Source organism: Lepisosteus platostomus, chromosome 8, assembly GCF_059453375.1.
Source record: "Lepisosteus platostomus isolate fLepPlt1 chromosome 8, fLepPlt1.hap1, whole genome shotgun sequence".
NCBI classification, from domain to species: domain Eukaryota; kingdom Metazoa; phylum Chordata; class Actinopteri; order Semionotiformes; family Lepisosteidae; genus Lepisosteus; species Lepisosteus platostomus.
This window is the reverse complement of record NC_142618.1, coordinates 3,353,075-3,379,715: the sequence shown is the minus strand read 5'-3', so window position 1 is coordinate 3,379,715 and position 26,641 is coordinate 3,353,075. Positions and strand designations below refer to the sequence as shown.

The following is a 26,641-nucleotide window of genomic DNA, read 5'->3' as shown; positions in this document are numbered from 1 at the left end:
CGAGCTGTGGTCAGGCTGGCAGGAGTGGCTGTGGTACCGTACGTGAGTGACAGGGAACTGCACAACACCGGGGACCTCACTGAAACACGTCCTTCTGTCACTCTGCCTGGTTCCACCACTCTGTATCGCGAAATACCATCTATTTTAAGCGAACAGGGCCGGTGCAGAACATCTTCCAGGTCCAGACCCACCAACTCGGGGCTTGGCGCTTCTCACAGAAGAGTGATTGATGGTAAGAAAAGCCCCCCAAGTGATGAATACATAGTGAAGTGCACCTGGCCACCTCGTGTGTCATGAAAGTTCAAATATTTCAGTAAGATGCCTTCCAGTGTCTGCTGTCAAATCAATAGAAATACAGCCAATTATTTTCATTATTCTTGGCATTCAGTGCCATTAAGGAAAGAAAATAAATATAAAAGCATGTCAGGACTCCAACTCAGCGTACATCACAAATCAATAAAAACTGTATTATTACAACATTCTAAAGAACGTCATTGTTGTGTTATTACAACATTGATCAAAGGTGAACACTGTTTTTTCTATATCGTCGTATTACTCTCCTTAGCTAGAAAACAAACTGTAACTGACAGTTTCTCCAGCAGTTTGTGGTTTATAGCAGCAGCGAAATAAAAATGTTTGCAAATCTGTACCCTTTTAAGAATGTCTCAGCCTCAATGTTAGTCATTCTGGTGGTATAATTGCCGTATACCGTGATCAACTGCAGTTTGATATTTTACACTCCCTCTTTTACAGAAGGCAAATGAGCTGTTTAAACCACATACTAAATTCAACAAGTCTGTGTCATACAAAGAGCCACAAATGAATATCACACAATAATAATGGAATCTGTGCGTTAAAGGGGTAATTAAGGTCTTTCAAGGCATCCACATTCCTTGACTCATTTTGAGTAATGTTCATAGACCCCCTAAAACCTTCAAGGTTTGTGTATTTAGTCGCATGTTTCCAAGTCCTAGAAGCGTCACAGTCGGGATTTTTTAAATCGAATGAATTTCCTGGGTGTAAAATAGACATCTCCAGAACAATGAGAACCTACTGTTCAGCTTCTTGTTCTGAATCCCTTATCCCTGCAGTGTCAGCTACAAGAGCATTCTAACTTTGAAACAAGAATGACTTAATGAATTACTGCTGTGGCAAGGGAAATAGAGTAAAATCATATCGTGGAGCTTAATAATGATCAGCTCTGTATTGTATACCATCGTAAGCACCAAGGTCTCTGAAACCAGGTCAGGATCACGCTCAGCCTGGTAAAGTGCAAACTGCAGTACAGTTTTCACAGTCACCAGGTAACGAGCCTGACAAGACGCAAGGCAAGACATTTTCAAATCTTTGGTTAGCCTTTTAACCTGCTTCTTTCGATCTGTAAGTGGAGCTCCGCAAAAAAGAGCGCTGCCGTTTTTCCAGCCAGCATCTGCTCATCCGTTTGCACCTAGCGCACCACCTACAGTTTAACCTGCCAGACACACAGCACCAGGGCGGCGGGCGATACAGCTGCCAGCACGCGCTTTGTTTTCGTTTACCCGGGGGCTTAAAAAGTCACAGCAGCAAATGGATTACAAAGAGAACAAGGATGACAACAATGACTCATACTGTATACAGGCATATATAAAAGAAAATAAACAGCTACCGTAAGTGCTTTGTCCTGCTTGAGAATATACATGTCAAAGAACAGTCTGCTCTCACCCAAGAAGTCTTGTGAATTTAAGGTTGAATAAAAAACGAGACAGCTTCGTGCCATTTTTAAATATTTTTCTAGAATTATTTTTGGATATGGTTTTTGGTTTAGTAATGCTGCAGGTGCCCTAAACATGCACTTCTGTCCTTAGATTATTACTGCAGAGCACTGCTGGTATTTTTCCTTCTCATCCTGGACAACATAGTGTATACTGCTGGCTGTGTTGAATCTGTATATGAAGCAGACTTTGGATAGATAAAGCATTATTGCTACTGTATACATTTTGACAGACAGTTAAGTGAAGCCTGCTGGTGGTTGAGTATACTGTACTGCATAAAAGCCTAAATCCCTTAACAATGAAGTATTATTAGCAGTATTACTCGTGAAAGGCCAAAATTAAACCAAACAAATCACTGAACTAGAATTAATTGTGAATTATAGCATAAGTGCTTTTAACTAGTACATCTGGTTTGTAAAAAGCTATTTCTGGTTTCACAGACCACAATTTTTTCTACTATGAGATCCTAAGGAGTTATTTTTTTATTAATAAAAATAAAGAAAGAGAAATTGTACCTAGAGGCTTTGTATATTATTTAGTTTAAACTATGGCATTCCATACCATTTTATGGTTGCTCATGTTTTAAGGATGCAAATATGCAACTGCATAAACAACTAAAATTCTGGATGTTAATTCAAATATGACAAGTGACTAATGGGAATTTGCCTTTAAGCAGCCAAACAGATAACAGAAGGGGTATCATCTTTCAAAATTCATCTTTTTATTACTGATTCAGAACTTTATCCAAACCATTAACGAACTGTAAAACTACAAATTTTTCACATAAAACAACAGAGTGTGACGTGATATATGGCCATCTTATTTCTGCAAGTCTTGTTTTAATTGCCTAAGTGACCAAGAATTTCAGATAATGTATAGTTAAGACTTTGTACACCAGGTTCTTTCACTTTGTCGGTCATATTTCAATGGTGGTGCTGTCAGATTACTGACAGGAAACAGTTAAGATAAAGCGTATGAAAGATCTCTCTATACTTCATCACACGCTATGAAGAGGAAAAAAAACACTCAAGTCAAAGATACATAAGAAACACTATAGGGCAATGCACATAAAAAAAAACAAAGTTCTCAATCTTGTTTGAAACCTTTTTTTTTTTACTTTGTTACGTGCTTTTTTGACAGCCCTAGAGCTAAAATATGTACAGGGTTGGTCAAAATGTTGTAGACAAATATAAATGCCAATTATTTTACTAAAGTTTGGTTTTCTCCTCTATAGCTGGCAAAGGATTGTAAGGTAACTGCTAGAAACTTTGATATTTAAGCTTTCGTTATTAAACGTTTTTGTCAAAGTAACCCATGGAATTTCTAATAAACTGACAAAGTTGTCGACAGCATTTGATTAACCCTGTATTTTCTGGAAACCTACAATGACCATCAAGGCCAGAACTCACCCCGGTTTCTGAAAGTATAAAGTCCTGCTGGACGGGAAGCTGTTAAACATATCCATCACTGGTGCATGATGGTTCTCATTTATACAGTGCGATTAACTGTAACAGTCTGGCTAAAGCTCTTTCTTCAAGTATATAACGAACGGTAAGCACGAACCTACAGTTTTTTATGGCTCCATTGTCTTCAGCATTGCAGCTAACTGCAGCAGCTACACAAATAAATCACACCTGGAGTTGCACTTTTTTTAAAAGAAAATATAATACAATTACTCTTGATTAAAAAATAAATGTACATGGAGTCAGTTAGATGATTCGCACTTACAGTATGCAAGCAAAAACTACAGGAGTGACTAAATATTTCCATAAATCATACCCCAGTTAGAAACTTTGAGCACATCTTGATTGGGAGTTTAAGAGAAACTTATTACAAAATCCCTTTAAGTCCTGGTTTGCAAAAGGAGTGGACTTGGTTATCTGAATGATAAAATTCAACAAAAGTAGCAAAAGTAAACTGGTTCAATTAGCCAGGTCATTACAATACGGTAACACAAAAACACACAGAGAAAAGGGGAAAGATTTTGCTTCATTGCAGTAGTCAGAACCTATTTTAATACAGTATATCTCTTTGTTAAACACAACCTTCACCTATACTTTTACTAGAGAAAAGACAATTAAACCGTTCTTCCTTCCCTGAAAGCTCCTTCCTTATTTTAACTACAATCGATACTGTTTGTACTGAAAATATTAACTACCCTTTCCATCGAGAAGAAGAACGTTCTTTACTGATTAGTGGAACTGATTAGAAGTGCAGAGCAAACATCTATACTGGTGTATTGTCTCCAACAGCAACAAACCATCTTTTTTGTAATCTTCTCCTAGAGAAATACAGTATCTCTTCCTCATGCTTTATAGTATAACTATAAAACACAAATCTGCACAATGTATGAAAGTTTCCCTGGTTTCTTAATAGAAAAGAAACAAAACAGATAAATAACTTAAAGAAGTGACTTTCCTTACACTTTATTTTGTAGAACATTTATCAGGTGAGTGTAAATAGGGGTAATAAAAAACAACTATGCATGAACAAAATCAGACTGTAAGACAGAAAAGCCTAGTGGTGCCTTATACACAGGGTAACTCTGGCAATGATCTGAATTTAAACTTTCTCTGTGCATATCCTGGGACTGAGCAAACACACTTTTGCTACAAGTTTGTCTAAGAACCTGAGGATATCTTTTTTGATATAGCATTGTTACTAATGCAACAAAAAAATACTAAAACTATGCCAATTTAATTTTTGGCTTCTTATTATTTATATATATATAACCTTAAAGTCTGTTATGGCACAGAACACAGACAGCTTTGGCTAATGCAGCTCCACATCCCAGATAATGAGCTGCTGCCTGTTTTAGATGTGCTCATCACACTGCGATTTGCTGTCAGCCCATTGATAGGTGACATCCTTCACCAGTTGCAGACGAACAAGGAGGCTTCACGACCACTGAAGAACTTGTTTCTACCTACAGTATTACGCTCCTCTAACTAAAGAGCCCAGAAAGCAGTGTCCAGCTCCTGTTGCCTTCTTGTTCCTTTCTCTGCTCCAGCTCCTGGGGACTCCCCTGGGGAAGGTGTTAATCAGGCCCCTGGAACTGAGCTTCCCTGGCGCAAGAGTGGCCCCCTCAGTCTATGCAACAGGGACTTGCCACACTGGACCGCTGTACGATCCCTTAACCCCCAGCCCACTTGGAAGTCCTGGCCCCCTCGGCTCTCTGACACAGCACCAGAGAGTCCACCTGGGGGCTCAACTCCATCCAGTCTGGCGGTGCACTGCAAGTCCATCCTTTCCATTGCACCCGAAAAAGGATGGTGGAGCCCGCCCAGCCCAAGACTCGGGGCATCTCGGCCCGCTGCTGCAAGCGGGGTGGTTCTCATCGCACGGGCACATTTTCCTGCCTGCCCGCGGGGGTGGATGAAAATTGCACGCTCCCATTCAATCTGTCGCTTCTTGTGTCGGGGCCGGCGGCGACTCGCAACCAGGACACCCCCCACGAGGCTCTCAGCCCAGCCCCGCCCCTACCAGGCAGGCACCCAGCCGTCCAACGCATATTATTTATTCCCAGGATGCTGCTCTGGAAGCACTCGAACGTTGAGCCCTCTCTTGAGCAGCCCCGCACGTCGGTCTGGACACCGACAGCGAGGGCGACACACCGCCTGTGAGTGTCTGCTTCTCCCCCGGGTCGTGACGAAAACCGTGTGCCTCTGGCTGCCCTTGACGAGCCTGAGCTCTCCCTTCGATTCTCTGAAAGCGCCTGGAGACCCACAAGCTTGGAGATCCGGTGCTGGAGATCCGGAGCGGATCTAGATCTACGGTCACCAGCTCGGGCGCGATTGGGTTCGGCCCCGAACAAGAACCCTGGGCGGATCTACAGTAGGCTTGCGGCTTGCTGCGGTTGTCATGACCGAGGAAGCCAGTGCGCCTTTTACAAGCCCGCTCTGTGGAAATGATGGTGGGGAAAGTGGAGCCTGGCCCCTCATCGGCTCCTAATAATGAAATGACTGCAGGCTCTGTTGGGGGAAAAAGGATTGTTGCCATCCACCTTGAAGAAAATACCTGGCCTTCACTCCCACTGTGTTTAAAGGAGTCTCTTGGGATTCACTTCTTGGGGACCCAATCCGTGTGGGAATTCCTGCCCTTCTGCAGTGGCTCCCCGATACTGTTCTCCGCTTGAGTTCGGCAGAACGTGCCGGCGAGCTCCCCGTCCCTTCAGTGCAGGACACTTGTGTGTCTCTGTGGGGCTCCCAGAGTCATCTTACTCTCTTGGCTGGGGCTCCCCTGCCTGGTTACTCCTCCTTGCTTATCGACTAGATCACTGGAACGGACAGCTTTCCAGAAGTGGTGTCTAAGATGACCACAAACGTTATTAAGGGTCATGAAATGCCATACAGCCATAGAAATAAAAAAAATATATATTTTCAATGCAGAAAAACTATCTACCTTTAAGTTTATCCGCACTGGAGATTACGATCGCAAAAGATATTTGCATTGTCACGCGAATGATGGATAGTTTATAGCTATTTCATCCACTGAGATCAAACAATGCTACAAAACAGTTGCACTTTCAGAAATCTTTACATGCCTAAATGAAAGAGATGAAAAGTTTTAAGAAACTCCATAATCTTAAAAAAAAAAGTATTTCGGCTAAAACATCCATCTCACAATTTTTCTTAATTGACAATATAAATATACATGCTAATATGAATACTGTGGATTAATTCATTTTTATTATTTTTTCATAATGTAGGTGTAGACAGACGAACTGCAAAAAGACTGAGTAAGGTTTATTTGCTAGGCCAAGTAGATTTTGGCTATCAACATTCTACTGGGGATGTAATCAAGTGATGACAAACATGAAATTGATGGCACATGTGTATATTTGAACCATATACTATATAGACAGTACTGTATTTCAGATATTGCCTGTCCACTGAAATCATGTGAAGTGTAGATCAGATGTGATACAGTACTGCATACATACTGTATCACGCATCTAGATTTTGTGTTATAATCAAGTCCTCAAATCACACTCTCTAAAAGATGTCCAGAAGTATTTTTTAATCTAGTGATATTATTCACCACCTCGCGACCCTCACCAGGAAAGGGGAGTGAAAATGGATGGATGGATGGATATTATTCAGCTTGTGTATCATTACTGGATGCCTGGAGCTTTAGTGACTTCCCATGCTGATGAAATGAAGAAAAGACATTGCAGACTGGAACAGTGAAAACTGAGTTACAGAGGTCACTTTGTAAAGGAAATTAAAAAAAAAAAACACTGAAGCCATCATCAGGACTTTGTCACCCTCTTGTGCCTACAAGTACTTTGTAGTTTTAAATTGTGTGAGGCAAACAACCCCAATGTGGAGCAGAGCCAGAGAGAAATAGAGGGGAGTCAGTCCTCCAGGAACTCAAATGACTTTGATATCAATCATGTTTTTCAGGTTTCATTTGCACGCTCTCTATTTCAATATCTTTTTTCATGCACAAACGGACCCAAAAAGTTAAATGTTTGCTTTGGCCTCAACACAACTACCTACATGCAGACCATCTGATTTGTGTTGCTGATTTTCTGAACAAAGTAACAGTATTTCAGGGTGAAAAAAAAAAAAGATTTTTTTCTGGAATCTGAAAAAAATAGCGTTGTAAATTTTAATGATGTTTGCTCTGTTACAGCCCCTTCACACGTTTCAGACTTTAAATAGTACGTTTTCAAAGACGCTCTCCTCCCTGAACCACTGCCACCTGATGAATGATACTCTGACATGAAACTTGTAAGTTCTAGGGTCTAACTAAAACATGCAGATTTAAGATACAAAAAGTGCAGCATTTTCATGTACTGTTTTTAAACAAATAGCTGATGTTAATGATGGACAATCACTTCAGATCATTCTTTAAAGCTTGGTTTTGAGATGCTGAGGAAGGTAAGTTCTGATGCCTCTTTTTTGCCATGGGGGTTAATAAAAATAGGCTTTTGGAACGCTTATAGACCATGCCTGAATGACTTCTAGGATATATTTTAAGATTTAAGGTTTACACTTAGTACTTTTAGTTATTTATTATCCATGGATCTGTCCATTTCCTAACCACTTCTTCCAATTCAGGGTCACAGAGGAAACAGAGACTATCCCAGAAAGTAAGAGGCACAATTCCAGGTACACCCAGGATGGGACGTCAGTCCATCACAGGGCATAGTTATTTTTCCTTTCCTAATTTAATGGCAACATTGTATACTCCTTTTATAAGGTCTGTTTGCTTCTGTTTGTCTTTGACTTCCAAACATGCCATTTGTCTTAATGTACTGGATTACATTGCAATTAATATGTTCAATTGGGAAGCTTTCAAATCATACTTGCCCTGTTTTTACAAATATGTGAATACATGTTGCAGGTGGTGACAGACAAATGAGGTTGAGAAAAAGGTTGCCAAGGAACATTCCATTGTAAACATGCTGTTGTTTTTTCTTAAAACCAGTAATTAATTCAGACACTAACCGCAATTTGTTACAATAATTTTCTACATTTTTTTATATTTGTATTACCATGAATGCCTGCTATTTAGGTGGTGGGGCAGTTTAAGTGCTTACTTTAGAATAAATGGCCTTTTACTGACTTTTTTCTCCACTTTAGATGATACCAAAATTATATTATTCACTGATGCAAGCAATGTGCCTGTAACATTATATTTATAATAAGTTAATTTTATAAAATTGCTCTTCACACAACCTTTTCCTTCAACTGTTATAGACATATGTATAAAGAGATGTTTAAGTACAAACTGTCGTCAGTACATGCAGGAAAAATGTTACAGAATAAAAAATTGCATTTATGTGTTCACAAATCTCTATTAAACACATTTATGCTTCCCTTAAAACACATAGTCAAAAAAATCGAGCAACTATCAAGCAAACTGACCATTCAATCAGCTTTAAGAGTCACAACATTTTTGCTTAAGTAAAACAAACTAGAAATACTGTATAAGTATTTAAGGTGTCAAAAGCTACAGTACTGCTGTTGGGAATAAAAGCAAGTACTGCGGCAACATTCTAAGCATTTTTCATAAAATAGCTATGCTTTTTTTAAGAATTGTTGTCCTATGTTTTCTTTTGATTTATTTTCTTTAGAAACGTTGCCCACCTATGATGACATGACTGAAGCAGACATCTTTGAACACTGGTCTTGGCTTCACAGCTCTTTACTCAATAAGTCAGAGCTTGACAGTAGGGTATCGTGAAGTAACAATATTTCTATAATGGAACATGCACCACAATTTATTTATTAAATAAATGCATATACTGTACTAGTGTTTCATTTGTCTTTTTGTATACTGGAACAAGTAATTCTATGAGCATTGACAAGTTACACAAGAGAGGAGAGAAGTAAAAGTCATGTCCATGTAAAAGTTGCAAAAAGCGCAGAAGATCAGCAAAACTTTAACATTGCACTGACAAGAGTTTCAGTAATTATTATTTTTAAGTTTTTAAAACCTCTTAAATAACTAAAAACATAGGATATAACAGAGATAACTACCAATAGAAACAGAGGTACAGTACTATGAAACTAGTTTGAGTTTGAGCAGAAAAATCAAAGCCTTAAAAATTCTGTTTCCAGCAAACAATATAGGCATTTGAGGAAACACTGTAGCATTGTTACACAGGGCATCTCTTGACTTGGGCTACTGGCGCTGGTGAATGGCTGGCAGTGGAAACCCTCCATACTACACATCCTCCTCTATGTTAAATGTCTCTTCTCCAGATTAGAAGTTTTATAATAAACACATGTGAAACCTCTAGCTGATAGGTTTCATGTTGCCTTAAAAGTTGATCTTAAAATTCTTGCCCACTGAAAATGAACGAAATTAAAAATAATTCAAAATCTTTTTCCATTCAACCGCTTTATCCAGTACAGAATAGAGGGAGAGCCGGAGTCTCTTACTAATGACTTGCTATGAACATGCAAGTCGTGTAGAAAATAAAATGATGGGTTATTGATGGACATTAATTGTATCTAAATAAATTGCTTCCACAGATAAGTGACTCGTTCATTAAACAAACAAGCAACATCCCAGCATGCTTTGGGTGATGTATAAAAATGCTGGACAGGCCTGGCTGCTGATAATTCTGACTATCGTGGCAGCAAGAGGCAGCCCTGGTGATGTCAGCAAGGAATTCAAAGAGGAAGATATCGTCAGCAAAGAGCACAGGTGGCAGAGGTACAGTACATGCTCCAGGATCACGATATCCATACATTCAAAACTGCAAGGCCGAACAGGTGAGCAACTGCAGATCTATAGCCAGCAAGTATTAAAAATGGTCCATCAGGATCTCCACAGAGCTTGGTATCATAGCCGGTCTGCAGTGCACAGATCACTCATCCCACCTGCAACATGTGTTGCTGCAAACAGGTCCAGTGCAGAAAGGAGCACGGGCTATCGAGCAGTGGAGAACTATGACAGGGTCAGATGAATCATGCTCAGATGAGTGCACTCTACGGCCCTGAGTGCTCGGTTCCACTAGTGATTTTCCTGGCATGGTCTGGGCGTGCTCATTCCCTCAGAAGTCGAAGACGACGCTAATCACTATTAAATAGTCCCGAGTGATCAGCTTCACCCCATATTGCAGCATGTCTTTTCCTCGATGACAATGCCCCCCCCATCACAGAGCGCACGTGGTGGCACAGTGGTTTGAAAAGCCTGACACTGGCGGTCAGTCACCAGATCTGAACCCAGCTGAGCATTTCTGGGAGCTCCTGGAATGACACCTGTGACAGTGTTTTCCACCTCCACTAATCCGGTGTGGGTTTATGACTTTCTCATGCAAGAATGGTGCTGCATCCCTCCTGCTGAATTGCAGACTCGGGTAGCCTCTCTGCCACAGTGCACAGAGGCCATACTGGCTAAACAGGGTTACCCAGACACCCTACTAAGTAGCTTTACATTGGTGTTTCCATTTATTTGCCCACTATGTGTAGCACAGCTCGGCAGAGTCATTGCACACAAACCCACAGACGCTCCTTCATCCAATCTATAAATCTGCTGCCAGACGTGCTCCAACCCAGTGTAGGATATTTAATCCCTGGTCTCAGAACCTCTAATATACTCAAACAGGATAACCAGGGAGCACTGTAAAATTAACAGTTGCATATGCATTGCATAAGTACTGAGTAAATGATATTGTTTTTTTGAAATAAAATTTAAAATAATAGAATAGAAATCTCTGCATTATAAGATTAGCAGAAACAATATGCTTCAAGTACTATGGCTCCAAGTCTAAATTGCTGATTTTTAGCAATTATTCAACCTAATAATATATGTTTTGTCATTTGTTTTAAAAGGCAAATAAATGGTCCCCTACTTTTTATTTCTTTTTGTATTTAATTACATACTAGACAACAGAAATTCAATTATTCTGTTTTCAGCATTGATCATACAGTACATACAGTATATATAATGGCTTCCTGATTTCCTCAATCAAGACATAAAAAGAATCAATACACAAGATGAACAGAGTTTTTTTTAAATAATTCACAAACCACAGCAATACTGCATGTAGCAATAGAAAAGAACAAAGATATTTTTTCTTGTAGTTTAAGTGGAAAAGTGTCTTTAAACTGGGGAAGTCTACAAATCATTCTTAGTACGACCGATAACTTCAAATAGCTACTACAGAGGAGTATAACAGTATTTATACAGGCGGTCTCTGTTATACAGTAAGTCACCATGATATACGTCATTTCTCAAAGACATTGCTGATGAGTTGAGAAACTCGACCAAAAAAAGGCCCCATACTTACATCCTTTTTCAAGGCACCAGTAGTCTGTGACATCAGCGGTTCAAATTTTGTGCCAGAATTTTAAAAATATTGTGAAAACCAATATCTAATATTTAAAATTATTCTTTTAGATAGTACTATTGCACATGATTGAGATTATGAGCCATTATTGCTCCTACATTAAAGTTGAGTTCTTAACACTATGTAAAGTACCACATTGCCACTCCAACTAAGGGATCAAGGGGTGATCGATAACTTTAAATGTGTTAACAGTGTGTAGGACACAAAGTACTCAGAAGCAGCAAAACACTTTGTTGGTTTCAATGAGACCCCATCCTGAAGGAGTTGGTATCTCAATTTTAATGTATTGTTTTTTATTGGTTGTACAGAATCTACAGTACATTAAATGTACATTCTGATGTCCGAAGCTGTATGTTGGGAACATAACAAAAGCTTCATTACTCTTTAAGGATATTAAATCCTCTAAATCAGGAATGTAACTGTAACTGAACTGACGTTACATTGTGTAAATACCTGGCTTTTGTTACAAAACAAAAGAAAATCCAGATGACACTAAATACATGGTTATGATGGTAAGAAGCTCATTCTTCCTCCCCATCATCACATTGTAACTTAATGAGTTTAAAGCACCCCCTGAATTAATGGATAAGACAGGGAACAACCACAACATATTTGGAAAGTATCGTTCTTTTTTCCTGTGCAATGGTTAAACTGCCAGTCCCAGAGGAATCAATTCCAGATTTTATCTGTGATTATTCCTTGTAGTCCAAGACCAAAAGCAATTCCATGAGTCAGATAAGCAAATTTCTTATATAAGAAATACACATGGGCCTCTGTTTTATGGAGACAATGAGGACGATGACGATATCAATGACAAAAAAAAAGAAAATTATTGTGATAAAGATTCAATGGTGATAATGATGATGATGACAGTCTTTTATAATTTGAATTCTGTACTTAGCAGCAGGCAGCCATGAAAAAACATAGCGCATGTTAAGGAAGCTCAGATACCATTACTTTTGTCTCTGCTCATCCAGCAGTCGTTATGTGCTATTCTACTGCTAGAATAATATTCATTTTGAAGTTGCTGACAGGATACTGAACAACAAAAGGAAAGACTAACAAGTCAGCAGTTTGGAAATATTTTCCCCATCACATTGCTCACAAATAACACCGCTAAATGAAATCGCGCAACATGCAAAAAAATATGCTTGTGCCTCATTTGACCAAGCAACATAGCAGATGTAGAAAATCCTGTGGACACGTGCCAAATGTACACAAAATGTTTGTGAGCACCGTGGAACCTACAGGCAAAACAATTATATTAATCCCATTTAATTTTAGATGATCATGAAAAAAAAAAACAGTTATATCAGGTTATATATGCACTGTTATCTTGACATACTATGATTTCATGTAATGTAGTTAAAGGTGGTGAGATCTAATAACTTGGTGTTAGATGTACAGTAGGTGATTTGTATTTATTAAGCTGACAGGATTTTCTTCAGGCTAATACACATGTGAATGGGGATCTCCATCAGTGTGAATGTGGAGGTTCATTTCCTTTTCAGCATGGACCTACCCTCTGCTTGTTCAAATACCAATGTAAACAGTTAGAATACTGCCGGAAAGAATACTAATTATATTTGTATCTTTAACAACAACTGCTGATCTTTTTTTTTTACCTCAAAGTAATCTACAGTATACAGGTCAGATACCAAATCAATCGTTTTATAAAAACACACAAATCATGCATGACGTTTTTTGCTCTTTTATTCTTTCCATTTACGTTTATCTAATAATAATGTCAGTGATTCATAATGGCTGGCAGAGCCTCATTCTCCTCACTGGTGTCCTGTAAAACACCCGGGAAGACTCTGCAAGTCATCTGTTCCACTTCTAACTAAAGAAAAACCTAATCATTTTGTGTATGAAATAGCCATTCCAAAGCACACAATTTACTGCTTTCTCTTATACTATATAAGTATGTACATACAGTATAGATTCATATATGAGTATAAATATGAGTGAAACAAAAGAATGCCCTCCACCAGCCCAGTGCCAAGTGTCACCTCATGTGCAGTGAATCTGTAACAGGGTTCTTAAACCTGCAGCTGCCTTTCTTACACACACTGCGTATAGTACTGTTTAATATTATTAACGCAGGGCAGGAGGTAGAAAGTGAAATTCAGCTACGTGGAACACAGGACTGACCAGAGAAAGAATTGACGAACACTGACCAGGGGACAAGTCACAAGCGCACAGCGTCCAAGCACTGTCCAGAGGAGGTCAGAGGTCAGGCCAGAAACGATGGAAGACTGCCACATAGGGGCTGCATTCCCTTACCCATTTTAAGAGATCACTCTTAAAAAGAGATCTCTGATGAGAGATCACTCTACCAGGCAACAGAGTAGAGTAATTCTGCTGCTGTCTAGAATAAAAATTAATAACTGATGAGTCAGAACTGCTATCATGCCTTCTGGAGACCTACTGTAGAGTATTGTAATCAGGTATTGATTACTGATTCATACAAAGAATGGGTTATCTTCAAACAACAAGATAATAAAGAGACAGACTGCAACAAAACCTAAACAAATCTTAAATTTTAGGAGATTAAATCCTAAGTGAATCAAAAGAGCCTAAGGTCATCCCATAAGATGCATCCCATAAGAGGGAGCACTGCTGAAGAATAACTCCGACTGAACTGATGAAGTTCATGTGTGTTTCTATTCTATGTTTCCCTGATCACCCAGCAGTGCCTGCACTACTACAGGTACTAAAGGAAGGGTGTGCACTCCAGGCATTATACTGTACTGTATATCTACACTGCAATAAGAGCTGCAGCTCTCTGGGTATCATAGGGAATGAATGCTGAAAAACTGGAGGTATACATGCTCGACCTCTGGCTGTGCACACTGAAACTGCTCTTTTGAGCTGTCGTTCATATGACACCCTCTGCTCCTGCCATTGTACTGTATGGTCACTCCATCATACTGCATAGTTTTATCACTCTTTCCTTACTAAATGCTCCTAGACCATGTGAGAAAGGATGCATTCCCTTCTCGTACACCGTCACTTAGAACTGATGTCTTAAATGTGTAAGACAGCTTCACTGATATAAAAATCTTTGCTGTTCTGTAAAAATGATAACATGGCAGCTTATTAGACATAAGATAGCATCCTGTGGGTATTAAAGCATCTTTGATCCAACACTGGAATTTCAATTTAAAAACTATAACTGACAGGTCTAAAACATTTTTTCGATATATGTACAATATTGATTTTTTTACTGTGCTGCAATCTTCTCCATATCTTGTGCTCTAAAAGGTCTGTATTCTGTTGTAACTTATTTGAATCCCTAGCCTTTATTCAGGGTTCTGTCTCAACAAAGCAAAGAATATGTAAAGCACCTATGAAACAGTGCTTATATAAAATTAAATGTAAAATTAGTATAATTGAAAAACTACAAGCTATGAGTTTGAAACAGTAATCCTTTTCAGCTTACTTTGAAATACAGCTCAAAAGGCTTTTGACTTAATCAAAACCTGGTCTGTCTTTTGAATAGTGCATTTTAATTTCTTACAGGAGCAGAATTGTTTTTATACAGGTTTGAAACTCACCAGTATTTAACATGATTTAGTCAAACTGTTTCAAGTTGTCATCAGCAAATGACTCTGATAATTCACAGTAAATAAGATGTACTTTAAATACACATTTCTCCATTTGTGATTGTAGAAGATGTTTCATCTGCTGTGTGTTAGTGTATGTATGTGCAGTTCTTTCACTTCAAAATGTAACAAAAGCAACTAAACAGGCCTACTTATGTAAATGAAATTAATCTTGTGTCTAGACATTTACAGCGATGTCTAAGAAAAAAACCTACTAAATGTATTTACATTATACTGCACTGTAAACATATCTGTAGTTCTGTACTTTTTTTGTTGAAAAGTGCAAAACCAGATATAAGTTTAAAAAGATCATGAGATAAAATGCTGCACAATTAGTATTATAATGTTTGCCTATTCTCTCATAAGCTGTCTTTCAGACTTGGTAAATTTTCTCTGTTGATGGAATGCTTTTTTTTTTTACCAATTATGAGTTTGATTTTTTACATGCAGCATACAGCTCATAATTTAAGCGAGAGTCACTACGGAATGGCACCAACGCCACAAATCAGGCAATTAGAAGGACCAGCTGAAGCCGACGACAGAGTGTTTGTTTTTAAAACTTCTCACCTGCATCTTCGGGTCAAGAATTAATATTATAATTGGCTGCAGCGGGATTAAAATGTACTTTGTTCTTGACACATAATCTTTGTAACATGTAATATACAGTATGTTACTACATTTGATACAGGAAGTTTAAGAAAAAAGGTAGGCAAAGTGTAATTTGCTTCCTCCTTTTTGGCAAGACATTCCAGTTTCAGATCCAAGTTTATAAAGGCTTTTAAGTGCCTTGTACATTTTTTTAGCCACACGTCTGCTGACACCTCCTTATTTCTTTTCTATGAGCTGGCTTTGAACATACAGTAGGTGATCTAGTAGGCTGTGCTCCGCCTGGAATGGGCCATGTTTGTAGAATTAATACCACCAGTATAGTAGCTGAATTTACTCAGAAAGGTAAAGGGAGAAAAAGAAGAGATCTGACAACTTCATAGCTTCTGACAGGGCATCTGCTCCAGGAGTGTAAACCTCCCTTCCTCGCCTCTGCCTGTCCGTCAGGCACACGCCAGGGTAACAGCTGTTCACTCAATGTCAGCTGCAGTTTGTCGGTTCAGGCGGCCGGTCACTTCTTACGAAAGAGCGTCTAAAAATGTTTCATGATTAACAGACAAACCTTGCACTGAAGAAACATTACCTCTTATAATTTAGAACTGCTGGGAAAAGCCTGCTTCCATGTCAGCTGTCAGCTTGTTGAACTATAAAGGCTGCTGGTTATGTCTGAGGTGACTGTATTCCAGCAAGGGTTTGTGGTTCTAGACCTGTACTGCACAAAAGTGAGCCATTACTGCCTAACCAGTGTATCTACCCTCCCTGGGAAGACTGTTCCAACAAAGATACAGGATCTTCTATTCTGTTTTTGTTTTTATCTGGATATGATGTAAATAATGTATGTGGAAAAATACGAAATAAGATTTCAGTCTTACATCAACAAATTAAACATTTGTTTCTACTGTTAATTAATAAAAACAAAAACCAGTATTAACCCTCGTTATAAGGAAGGACAACTTTGTGATGTTCTCATCTCCCATCTATATAATATAATATGAAATAGCCAGCAGCCATATCACCCTGCAGCTCACCGCTGGCAGCCCACTGCAGCTCAGCAGGTGTGAGTCTGGTCAGTACCTGGATGGGACATCTCCTGGGAAAAACTAAGACTGCTGCTGGAAGAGGTGTTAGTGGGGCCAGTAGGGGGAGCTCACCCTGCGGTCTGTGTGGATCCCCAATATGGTGATGGGGATACTGTACTGGAAAGAAATGGTGCCATCCTTCGAATGAGACATTTAACCGAGGCCCCCGCTCTCTGTGGTCATTAAAAATCCCAGGGCATTTCTCGAAAAGAGTAGGAGTGTTACCCCAGCGTCCAGGCCAAATTTCCCATTGGCCCTTACCAATCGTGGCCTCTTAATAATCCCCATCTCTGAACTGGCTTCATCACTCTGCTCTCCTCCTCACTGAGAGCTGGTGTGTGGGGAGCAGACTGGCACATCATCCAGGTGGGGTACACACTGGTGATGGCGAGGGGAGTCTGTATAAGCTGTCCAGAGTATAAAGTTCTATATAAGTGAAAGGAACTATTATTATTGTTGTTGTTGTTGTTGTTGTTGTTTATACTGTAATTGAAAGATTGCCTCATCCATCCAGGTGGGGCTGCACATTGGTGGAGGGGAGTCCCCATTACCTGTAAAACACTTTGGAGTGTCCAGAAAAGGACTATATAAGTGTAAGAAATTATTATTATTATCATCATTATTATTATTATAGAATAATAAACCTCAAAGATTTTTACTTTCTTCTGAGGTTTAGTTTTATTATTCCTGGCTAGACAGTTTAAAGTCCATTAGCAAGAGCAACAAGTAACATCAAACTACTGTAGCTAATTCAGGTAAACTTGTATCACAGTAGATGGATTTATGGGATTTAAATGCAAAAGAAAAACAAGCTCGGGACTATTTCGGTTCACACTGAGATCACACACATTCATCACAGACTAATCTTCCGTCGTTCTGCATGGACATATTTCATTGTTCCTTTCTTGCTACAGAACGGCAGGATTTCTAAAATGTTTTCACGGTTCAGAAAATAATCTTAACCAATGTAGCTACATTTATTCAGAAGAACATGCTATTCAAAAATTACCATTCACAGACTTTTACCCTGCAAGCAATGTTACATTTTCTATGTGTGTACTGTATATCACAAAGCTGTATTACTGTCAGCACAAAGCCTCCCTGAGTAGCAGGTCATGGGGGTTTAAAAACATTAAAGCTCTTGGTACTTGACAAAGGATATGCCCCAGACAATTACATTTCTGAATTACAAATAACATAAAAGCTGTAATAGAACCACAGAAAGCGATGCCAGCACACTAATAAAGAGACACTGAACTGGTGTCATCTGTGGAATCGCCCTGGGTGCAATGTAAAACAACAAGCGCTTGCAAGCAATTATACCACAGTGCTTGCTCCTGCAGCTGCATGCAGGCATCCAGCCAGAGCTCGCAAGCACACTGCAAAGCACTGTTGCGTCCATAGACAACATGGCAGAAGGAAAAACCCCAAAGATAAAAAGATAAGTCGTACATCCATCCATTTCCTAACTGCTTTATCAAACACTGGGGTTACGGAAGAGCCTGAGCCTCTCCCGGCAAGCAACAGACAGAAGAGAAGACACATCCTGGACAGGACGCCAGTCCATCGCAGGGCACACAGACACACACTCACACACCAGGGTCAGTTTTCCCAGTAGCCTATGAACCTGCTAGCGTGTCTTTGGACTGTGGGAGGAAACTGGAGCCCCAGGAGGAAGCCCACGTGACCACATGTACTGTATCTAGTGCTATCACGGGATGTATGGGGGGGTGGTTACATGTTTATGACTACACAGACAACAGCACATTGACAATACATCCTGTGAGTGCAGGTGCTTGTGCTTGGAGAAAGATAGTGCTTAGAAAGGCCGGCATGAACCATTTTGTGACTCCACAGTTTCCATTTCCAGCCCTGGAAATTTAACAATACAGTATAATCCCTCATGGAACCAGATAAATCAAGGAGAACAAATTCATGTTTCCAGTGCTGATCTGGTGGTACCCATTACATAGCAGGACCTTGAGTAGAGAACCATCCGTAGTGTAGAAATTACAGTGCAGCAGCGTACAGAAAACAGAAATAATGCTATTTCAAAACCCTTGCTGAACGTGAAATGACCCCTACCATCTCAGGTTATAATCAATTAAATCAGTAAAGCCACGAACAGCAACGCTTTAAATAGAAATGTAAAGGAAAAGGTGAAACAAACCACGCGCTTGAAGGCGGGCTGCTAATTTATTAAGTATAACAACAGTTTGTGCATTAAGGTGCTCAATTGGCTCATTTGGGACTACATGAACTTTTACATTTAAAGTGCAGATAAAAAGAATTAAAAGAACAAGTCTCACTGTGAATTCTTGCCTAGTTTACAAAGCTTCCATTTCTTAATTGCTAAATACTTGCTTTTATTTACTTTACGTTATAAATAATTTTAGTTAGGTCTTGTAGAACAAGTAACAGTACACATACATGTGTTTTATGTAGTATAATGACCATTAAATCTGACAATTATTTAATACCCATTTATGTAACAAATTTTATAATATACAATAATGAGCAATTTAATAGTTGTTTCCAGTTGTTCCTGTGCTTATTCGTACCGCAGAGTTTCTGCCGTTTTGAAGATTACTGGGTCTCACATTTAATAGGCAAATACACAATCAGGTAAGCACATTTTTGGTTTGTATTTAATGACCTGCACTATCCATGCTTGGAATTTCTCAAAATGTGCCCTAAATCATTAAAGTGGTTGCTGTGCTAGTAGTTGTAAAAAATCCTATCACTAAATCTGCTTAAATTTATTAAATAACAAGATGCTTTGTTGCAAAGTACTCGCACTGAAAACGAAATACTGTATTTGCTTTTAATTATTTTCTGAAAATTTAATAATCGGCAAACTAGTTTAATTAGTTCTTCAACTGAAATGCGATATTAGCAATCACACTGCTCTTACTGCACGTCGAATAGATTGTTTCATTTGCCCGTGCAATTTGTTTTAATTGAGGACTTAGGCTGGTGAGTGGTTTTAAGAAATCTATACAGAACTATAATTTCACACCCAAGAGGAAGCGATTTGGTCATTACGGCTTTTCCATTGGCTTTGTCTGAAAGCTGTCCAAATAAAACAACAGAGACTTTTATTTTCTCTCCTGCTTACATGTATTTAGAAAGATACCTGCAGCGTAAATACAATAAGCTCAATAATAGGAGTGTATAACACTGAGTTTCGGAGTGGTTTAAAAATAGTGATTTTAATAACGCGATTACGAAGAGCCGCTTTGTCTAATATCATCATGCAATTATCAGAAAACACTGGACTGTAACAATGACCCCTTATAACCCAAGAGTACCAGTACAGTAGGTCGAGATTCTCCGGCGTATAGCACTCCATTATCTCTTCCTGTTTTTCTTCCAAATATATTTTACTCATTCTTTCTGCTTTTGTCAATAAACTTCTTATTCTAATCGCAAACCTACAGTACGGTATCCGGCGACAGAAATGTTTTACTCCTACGCACGTACAGGGAAAAAACTGCTTGGAAACACCATTATGTTCGTTGTCTTACTTTTTGAAAAAAAAATATTTAAATATCGTTTCCTTGTTTATGTAGCGAGTATGACGGAATAATTGCTGTGGTGTGTATGACGGAATAATTGCATTTTTGTTTCAAAAGACCACAGGAACCACAAGGTAAAAATGCCTTAAGACCTAATAGAGATACTGACACCAAACACCTGGTTAGCATAAAAACTGGACACGCTGAGCAGCATTAACTGCGCTAATTATCGTTATTGTGAAATTCTCTGCGCAACTTTCAATTCTTCTGTAATCAGCGTAATACAGCTTGACAAAATCGCTATGCTCGCAAAGCGTTGTTTATTTGAAGTTTAAATAACTTAATAATACAGCTGTTTCGTTGTTTAAATCCTTAAAGAATTGAGGTAAAACAAATAAATCGCTACATTCGTTGAAGTCTAGGTGGAGGAGACTCCTGTGAATTCTGTGTAGCATCGCTATTGACGGGACTTCGCAAATTTGACAAGAAAACACCTTCACCTGAATAGCTTGCAAACACTAATTCTCAACCGCAAAGTAAACTATATTCTACAAAAACATACTAAAATCATTTTAAAGCTTCACATGTTCAAGACTTCATATCTTAATGAAAGTTGTACTGAATCTCTGCGGTATTTTGTTAAGAGTTGAAGCGACAGGCTTCAAGATTTTTCCAGGTTTTAACACGTATACAAGAGCCCGTGTCGCGTACACACACGACTATAAAGGTTTAAAAAAATCAACAAAATAACTTAGAAACGAGCGTTTATGCAACAATTCTATTAGTCCACGCTGTCATTTTGACTCAACAGTTTGCAGGGTATGCTACCAATCTCGATTTCTGCGGTCTTGTACTGTTCGAAAGCCTGCAGTATTAAGATCCGTACTGCTTTCTGATTAGGAAGGACTCGCTTGTCATGAAAATTAAATACCAAAACACGATCGTGTCAGCAACTGCATTTTGTGTTGCATTCAAATTTGGTCACAATTTATCGAGCAGAAACGCTATAGGGTGTTTTCAAATAATGCCCTGTAATTCAGCGCACGTTCAATAACTTGTTTTTAATTTTACTGACTCAAAGCGATTGATGGATCATGATTTTTTTTTTTACTTTTTTTTTAGTTCAGTTTTTTTTTCCCTTCACAGTTCAGCCCGTGGTGATCGGTAGGTAATGTGTCCGGTCTAAACTTCTGGTCTGAAAAAGCGACACTTTTCGCATCGCTTTTCCTCCGTCGCCAGCGTCCGTCAAGACCGTAAATTTAAAAGACAGAAACACACGCCGGTGCGGTGCGCGACAAACTCACCTGCGGCCAGACACACCGGCAGGAGCAGCCGGAAGATCAGCCCGCACATCACTTCAGAGGCCATCGCTCGGGTGTCGCAGGGAGAGGTGGATCAACAGCCTAGGTTTCTCAAGAGAAGATACTCTCTACCTCGCTCGGGGAACACAAATCCTTAAACGAGCGAAGTCCAGCCGGGCTCTCGGGGCTCCCGGTAACTGACCATGGCCCTGTGCGCGGTACCTTCCCCTTCAGCGGGGGCTGGACAGTCGGTCAGAAAGGTCCTGGTCCCCCATCCAGCAGCCCGGGACGAAGCCGAGAACTTTTCAGCCGTCTCACGCCTTGCGTTTCCACCGCAGAAGAGCCCCTTCTGCTCTATGTCCGCCTCCCCATTGCAGAGACTTCGGATATGTTTCTGCCAGAAACCAGTGGGGTGTTTTTTTTTCTTCTTCTTTTAAATGCAACACTCAACACGCGACGATAGGGGGAAAAAAGAAGGGGGGGTGGTCCTCTTCCACTAATAACTCAAATAATCACCTTGAGTTTCTGTCATCCTCTGGCAGTCTGAGTTATTATTTACTGCTGAACTCGAGCAAACCTCGTTTTCCAGTGTCCTCCCGGTTACAGTTCGAGAGAACTAAAGTCAGGGACGGGGGAGACACCCCAGACACCCCAGTTATCCACACAGTTTCCCCCCTAATAAATCCCGAATCCAGCTCGGAAGTGTTCAACTTTCAGTCTGGAGCGGGACACGGGAGAGCTCTAGCAGCACGGTAAGGGCAGGTTTTATTTATCCGGGGGGGGGGAGGGACAGACAGCGCTCTCTAGCCCGACAGCTCCGGCACCTTTGCCCGCGGCCACATCTGACTCCACTCTGCTCTCCTCCTCAATGAAAACTTCGCTGGACCACCCTGTAACGGGCAAATGGCTGCACCATTCAGCAGCCGCGCAGGAGGCTGCGGAGAGCGGCCGGGCCCCCAATGAGCGCCGCCGGGAGGTGGGGCGAGGAGGCGGCGGACGTGTTTTGGGAAGAGGCGCCCCTCCCACCCGTCTCCGGCGCTCCGAGAGGGTCCCGCAGCGCGCCTGGCCTGCGCTCCCGGGCAGCGCGCACAAGCCGACCCGCCGCTACCCTGAGCTTACCACCGGGCAGAGGGCAATCATTGCTTTAGTTTATCCAAAGTTTGGGAGATTTTCTTTTTGGGTTCGTCTCACACGTAGCGGTAACCAGCACGGCGTGAAGTACTGTACAGTATGTGGCAGTTTGTAGGAGCGCAGTACGTACGTTTTAGAACTGTTTTGTTCATCTTTGTGTTTACCTACTCGCTCCCCATTTAGAGTCACTTAAAATACTTCCGTTAAACTGCGTTTGGGCTCTTAATATATAAATACATTTCCTTTGGGGGTATTGCTCTGCGCATTCCCTTGACTGGTCACTGGGAATTATTTCCTGAGCCTGGACAGTGGAAGGACTAGTGGATGAATCAGGGACAGTTTAAGTGCATCCACTTTTACAGGGACACTGCAAGCAAACTGGGATCTACGATTTAGGTTTTACCTAATCACGTGTGTTACGGTATTTGAAATGCTTTGAAAGAAAACAGTGCCGGGGAATGGCGATTGTAGAACATCTGTTTCCTTTTTTGCCAGCTGTAATGAAGTTCACGTGAACCTAAGGACACGGTTACAGACGGCTGCAGCGTTTAACAGTTTTAGAGCGCCACCTATCGAATTTACGTTTTAAATAACTTGTACTGTATTATTCCTCTGTAAAGCATTTTAGTGTTTTAATGTTACAGCTGAAATTTTACTAGCGTCTCCATTAAACGGAAGGAGACTATAGTTTTAAGAACTGAGACGCGTCTTAAATAGATTGCTTTTAGCACTAATAAACAACGGAATATGTAATGCGATGTCTTTAGAATAATGGCATAAAATATTACATTGAAGGCAGCACTGTTTCACCGAGAGGAACACAAAAGACATATTTTCCAACTTTTTATTAAGAGAAATTTATGGTTTTATAGTGTTCACAGTCAAAGGAAGGTTTGTAAGGCAACTGCAATGTAGGCATGTTTTGTGGAAAAGCCGTTTATAAAAAGACAAGAGTAAAGCAGGCATGCTGTACAGTATGTTGAACACCTTTAAGAAAAGGAAACAGGAGCATTGAATTGACTTGAAACAGTCAGTGCGTCTGTGCATGATAACTGGGGCACATTGTGGAAAAGGATATCCCATGCAGGAAGTCTCACAGCAACAGCAACAAAAAAATTGCATTGTTATTTTGATTTTTTAACGTAATTCCTTAGGAAATAAAGAGTATTATTTTTTTAATTACCTAACTTCCTTGCTTAAAGATGCCATTCTTCCTTTGCAACTTTATACATCCTCATCACCATCATGACACGTTTTGCTCTTTTCCCTGGTCATCATGTACATTGAAGCCCTGGTTTTTATATATTTCAGAGACTGGTGGAGTTCTGTGAAGCTGTTCATACCCATTTTTTGCCTTTACTTTATGCTACTGTATTACTTTAGTCTTTTTGGGATTGTAGCCTTTCCTTAAGAGCTACTACTTTACAGATGCAGATATTACCAGATGTTGCAACACCCTGTTTTGCACTGCATTTTAAACCCTTGTTCTAATTCTGTTATCTCATCTCCTTTTTTTTTACCGTAAAGTGCTTTGAGAAGCTATTTTTAAGGGCGCTATATAATCTAAAGTTTCTTATTATTGTTTAGGGTCAAAGAAAACTCAGAGCTATAAAGGGAAAGTCCTGGGGTTTAAAATAATTATAATTTAATAATTGTTTTAAAGGGTCTGTGAAGATTCATCAACAATGTTGCAGTGAAACAATACTGCACTCTCTAATGTCCGCAGACAACAAAAACAAAGCCTGGGTAGACTAAGAGAAAATATACAAATTATTCCTGAAATAACACTTGGAATGGATAGGTCATCTGCCAGTAAGATATTAACCTTGTAGCTTTAAAACAGGAACAATTACTGCTTTCCTGAAGAGTAGCACAGAAGTGCCTGGATGTCTGCCAACAGTACAATGTTTTTTAACAAAACACAGATGATAGAAGCTGCTCTGTTGTCAGAGCTCAGGAATTTTGAGCCCTAAAATTGAATAGAAGACTGCATTTACTTTGAGCACTGAAACTGTGTGCTATCTCCTGATGATTTGTATGTTCAGCTTTATCAGACAGGATAATGCAATGCAAACATACAGAAAAAACTATCATGTCATTTTGTGTTAAAAAATGTGAGGCTCTGAAATTTAGGGAACTGAGCTTGATACAAAGTACATTCCAACCACACCACAAAGTACACAAAGGCTTAAAAATGTTAGTTTAATATTAGTAAGGCAAGGTCATAAAGTGAAAAAGGTTTTCAGGACTGTCATTTATTATCTTGAGTTTTCTGGGGGTTTTTTAACAGCCACTATTTTTTTTTTTAAGGATTGTTGTGTCATTTGTACAACATACAGGAAATCATTACTTAAGAAGCTAATTTCAGTTTTGAAAAGGCTGTTGTCAATTCCTCATTACACAAGGGCTTGTAGGAGCAAGGAACAAGCTACCCAGGCTTCTTCTTGAAACTGATACTGTGGATTGTCTCAAAAAATGCCCAGATGAGTTCAAAACTTACTATCAAACAGGCCAGATGGCCTCCTGTAAATATCCTTTTATATATTCCTGTTTTCTAAGGGGATATGAGAAATAAATTAGTATATATTAGTATAGCCAAAAAAAAAAACGTTTTATCATGGGGGCACATTTTTCAAACTAAGCTTTAAAGTGAACTCAGTGTGATGCTAAGAATTGTTTAAGGAACAGCAGGACAAATAAAGATTTTGTGCACCTATAGGGATGAACTAGAGTGCCGTAATACGTATGGTAGCACTTATAGTATGAGGTAGTTGTTTGATTGCCAAATGCAACAATAGTTTCCTGAAAATGAAATGGCATTTATAGTGTTACAGCAGGTGAGGTCACAAGGCTTCGTTAGCCTGCCATGGATAGATTGGTATTTATGTGATGCAGCTAATATCCCAGGGCATTTCTTGAAAAAGAGTAGGAGTGTTACCCTGGCATCCTGGCTAAGTTTCCCAATGGCCTTTACCAATCATGGCCTTCTCATAATCCCCATCTCTGAACTGGCTTAATCACTGTTATTAATTATAATTATTAGTATAGATGCACAAGACACAAAACTCATTTAAGACATCGCATCACAACATCAGATTAATTAACTCAATATATATTACAATAAAATACTTAAAAGTTGTGTATTTTTTTCATGAGATGTTATTATTGTTAGAGTTCGTAGTGGCAATCCCAGTTTAGACATTACTTGTCCAGTACCTGTGGAGGTCACTGTAGCACTTGGCCTTAAAGCATCACTTTTAGACCCATCGATATTCTGATCTGGTCCTGGAGGGGCAGCGGTCCAACAGATGTTACGGGTAACTTCAGATCTTCAATCAGTATCAACCTCCAAACGGTGGTAATATAGATGAGTTATGTGGACAATTGTTTTTTTAAATCAAGTCCAGGGCTGGTTGAAAAGCAGAAGACATAGTGGCCCTCAGCACATGGAGTGAATCCTAGTGGGATAAACTGGGCAAGCCTACAGAGCTACTGTAACAGCACAGCTGAGGCATCGTACTGGGGGAAGAGCGCTTGTCCACAGCGCTAAATATTCACGGGCACCTGATAAAACACAAAGTCGTTGCTGCACGAACACCGAGGATAAATTGAACATCTAACCCATCTCCGGTGTCATGACTTTTCAGTTCTGTGTCACTCCTTAGGAAACTCCAGTCACAGCAGGCTAAGAACAGCCAAGATTCAAGCTTACAATCACTGGACCTTTGTGAATTGTGTGTTCTGACCTGAGGTTTTACAGTGCCTTTTAAAACAAGGATCGTGGAAGATTGTGGGAAAAAGTACATGGATTGAAATTTGGACTGCTAATATGTCTG

General features: G+C 39.7%; 1 protein-coding gene across 4 annotated transcripts in view; it reads right to left on the bottom strand.

Moving 5' to 3' along the window:
* The window catches only part of piezo2b (piezo-type mechanosensitive ion channel component 2b), a 199,198-nt gene extending 176,601 nt beyond the window's left edge, over window positions 1-22,597 (bottom strand). For 2 of the 4 annotated variants that reach the window (XM_088642071.1, XM_088642070.1), the window contains exon 1: window positions 21,678-22,595. In XM_088642071.1, coding sequence (XP_088498197.1) covers window positions 21,678-21,741 — 64 coding nt within the window. In that variant the 5' untranslated portion in view covers window positions 21,742-22,595. Of the gene's footprint in view, window positions 1-21,677 lie in introns of all 4 variants that reach the window. The other 2 variants (XM_088642072.1, XM_088642069.1) reach the window with 2 other exon arrangements.
* Window positions 22,598-26,641: the final 4,044 nt, after the last annotated feature.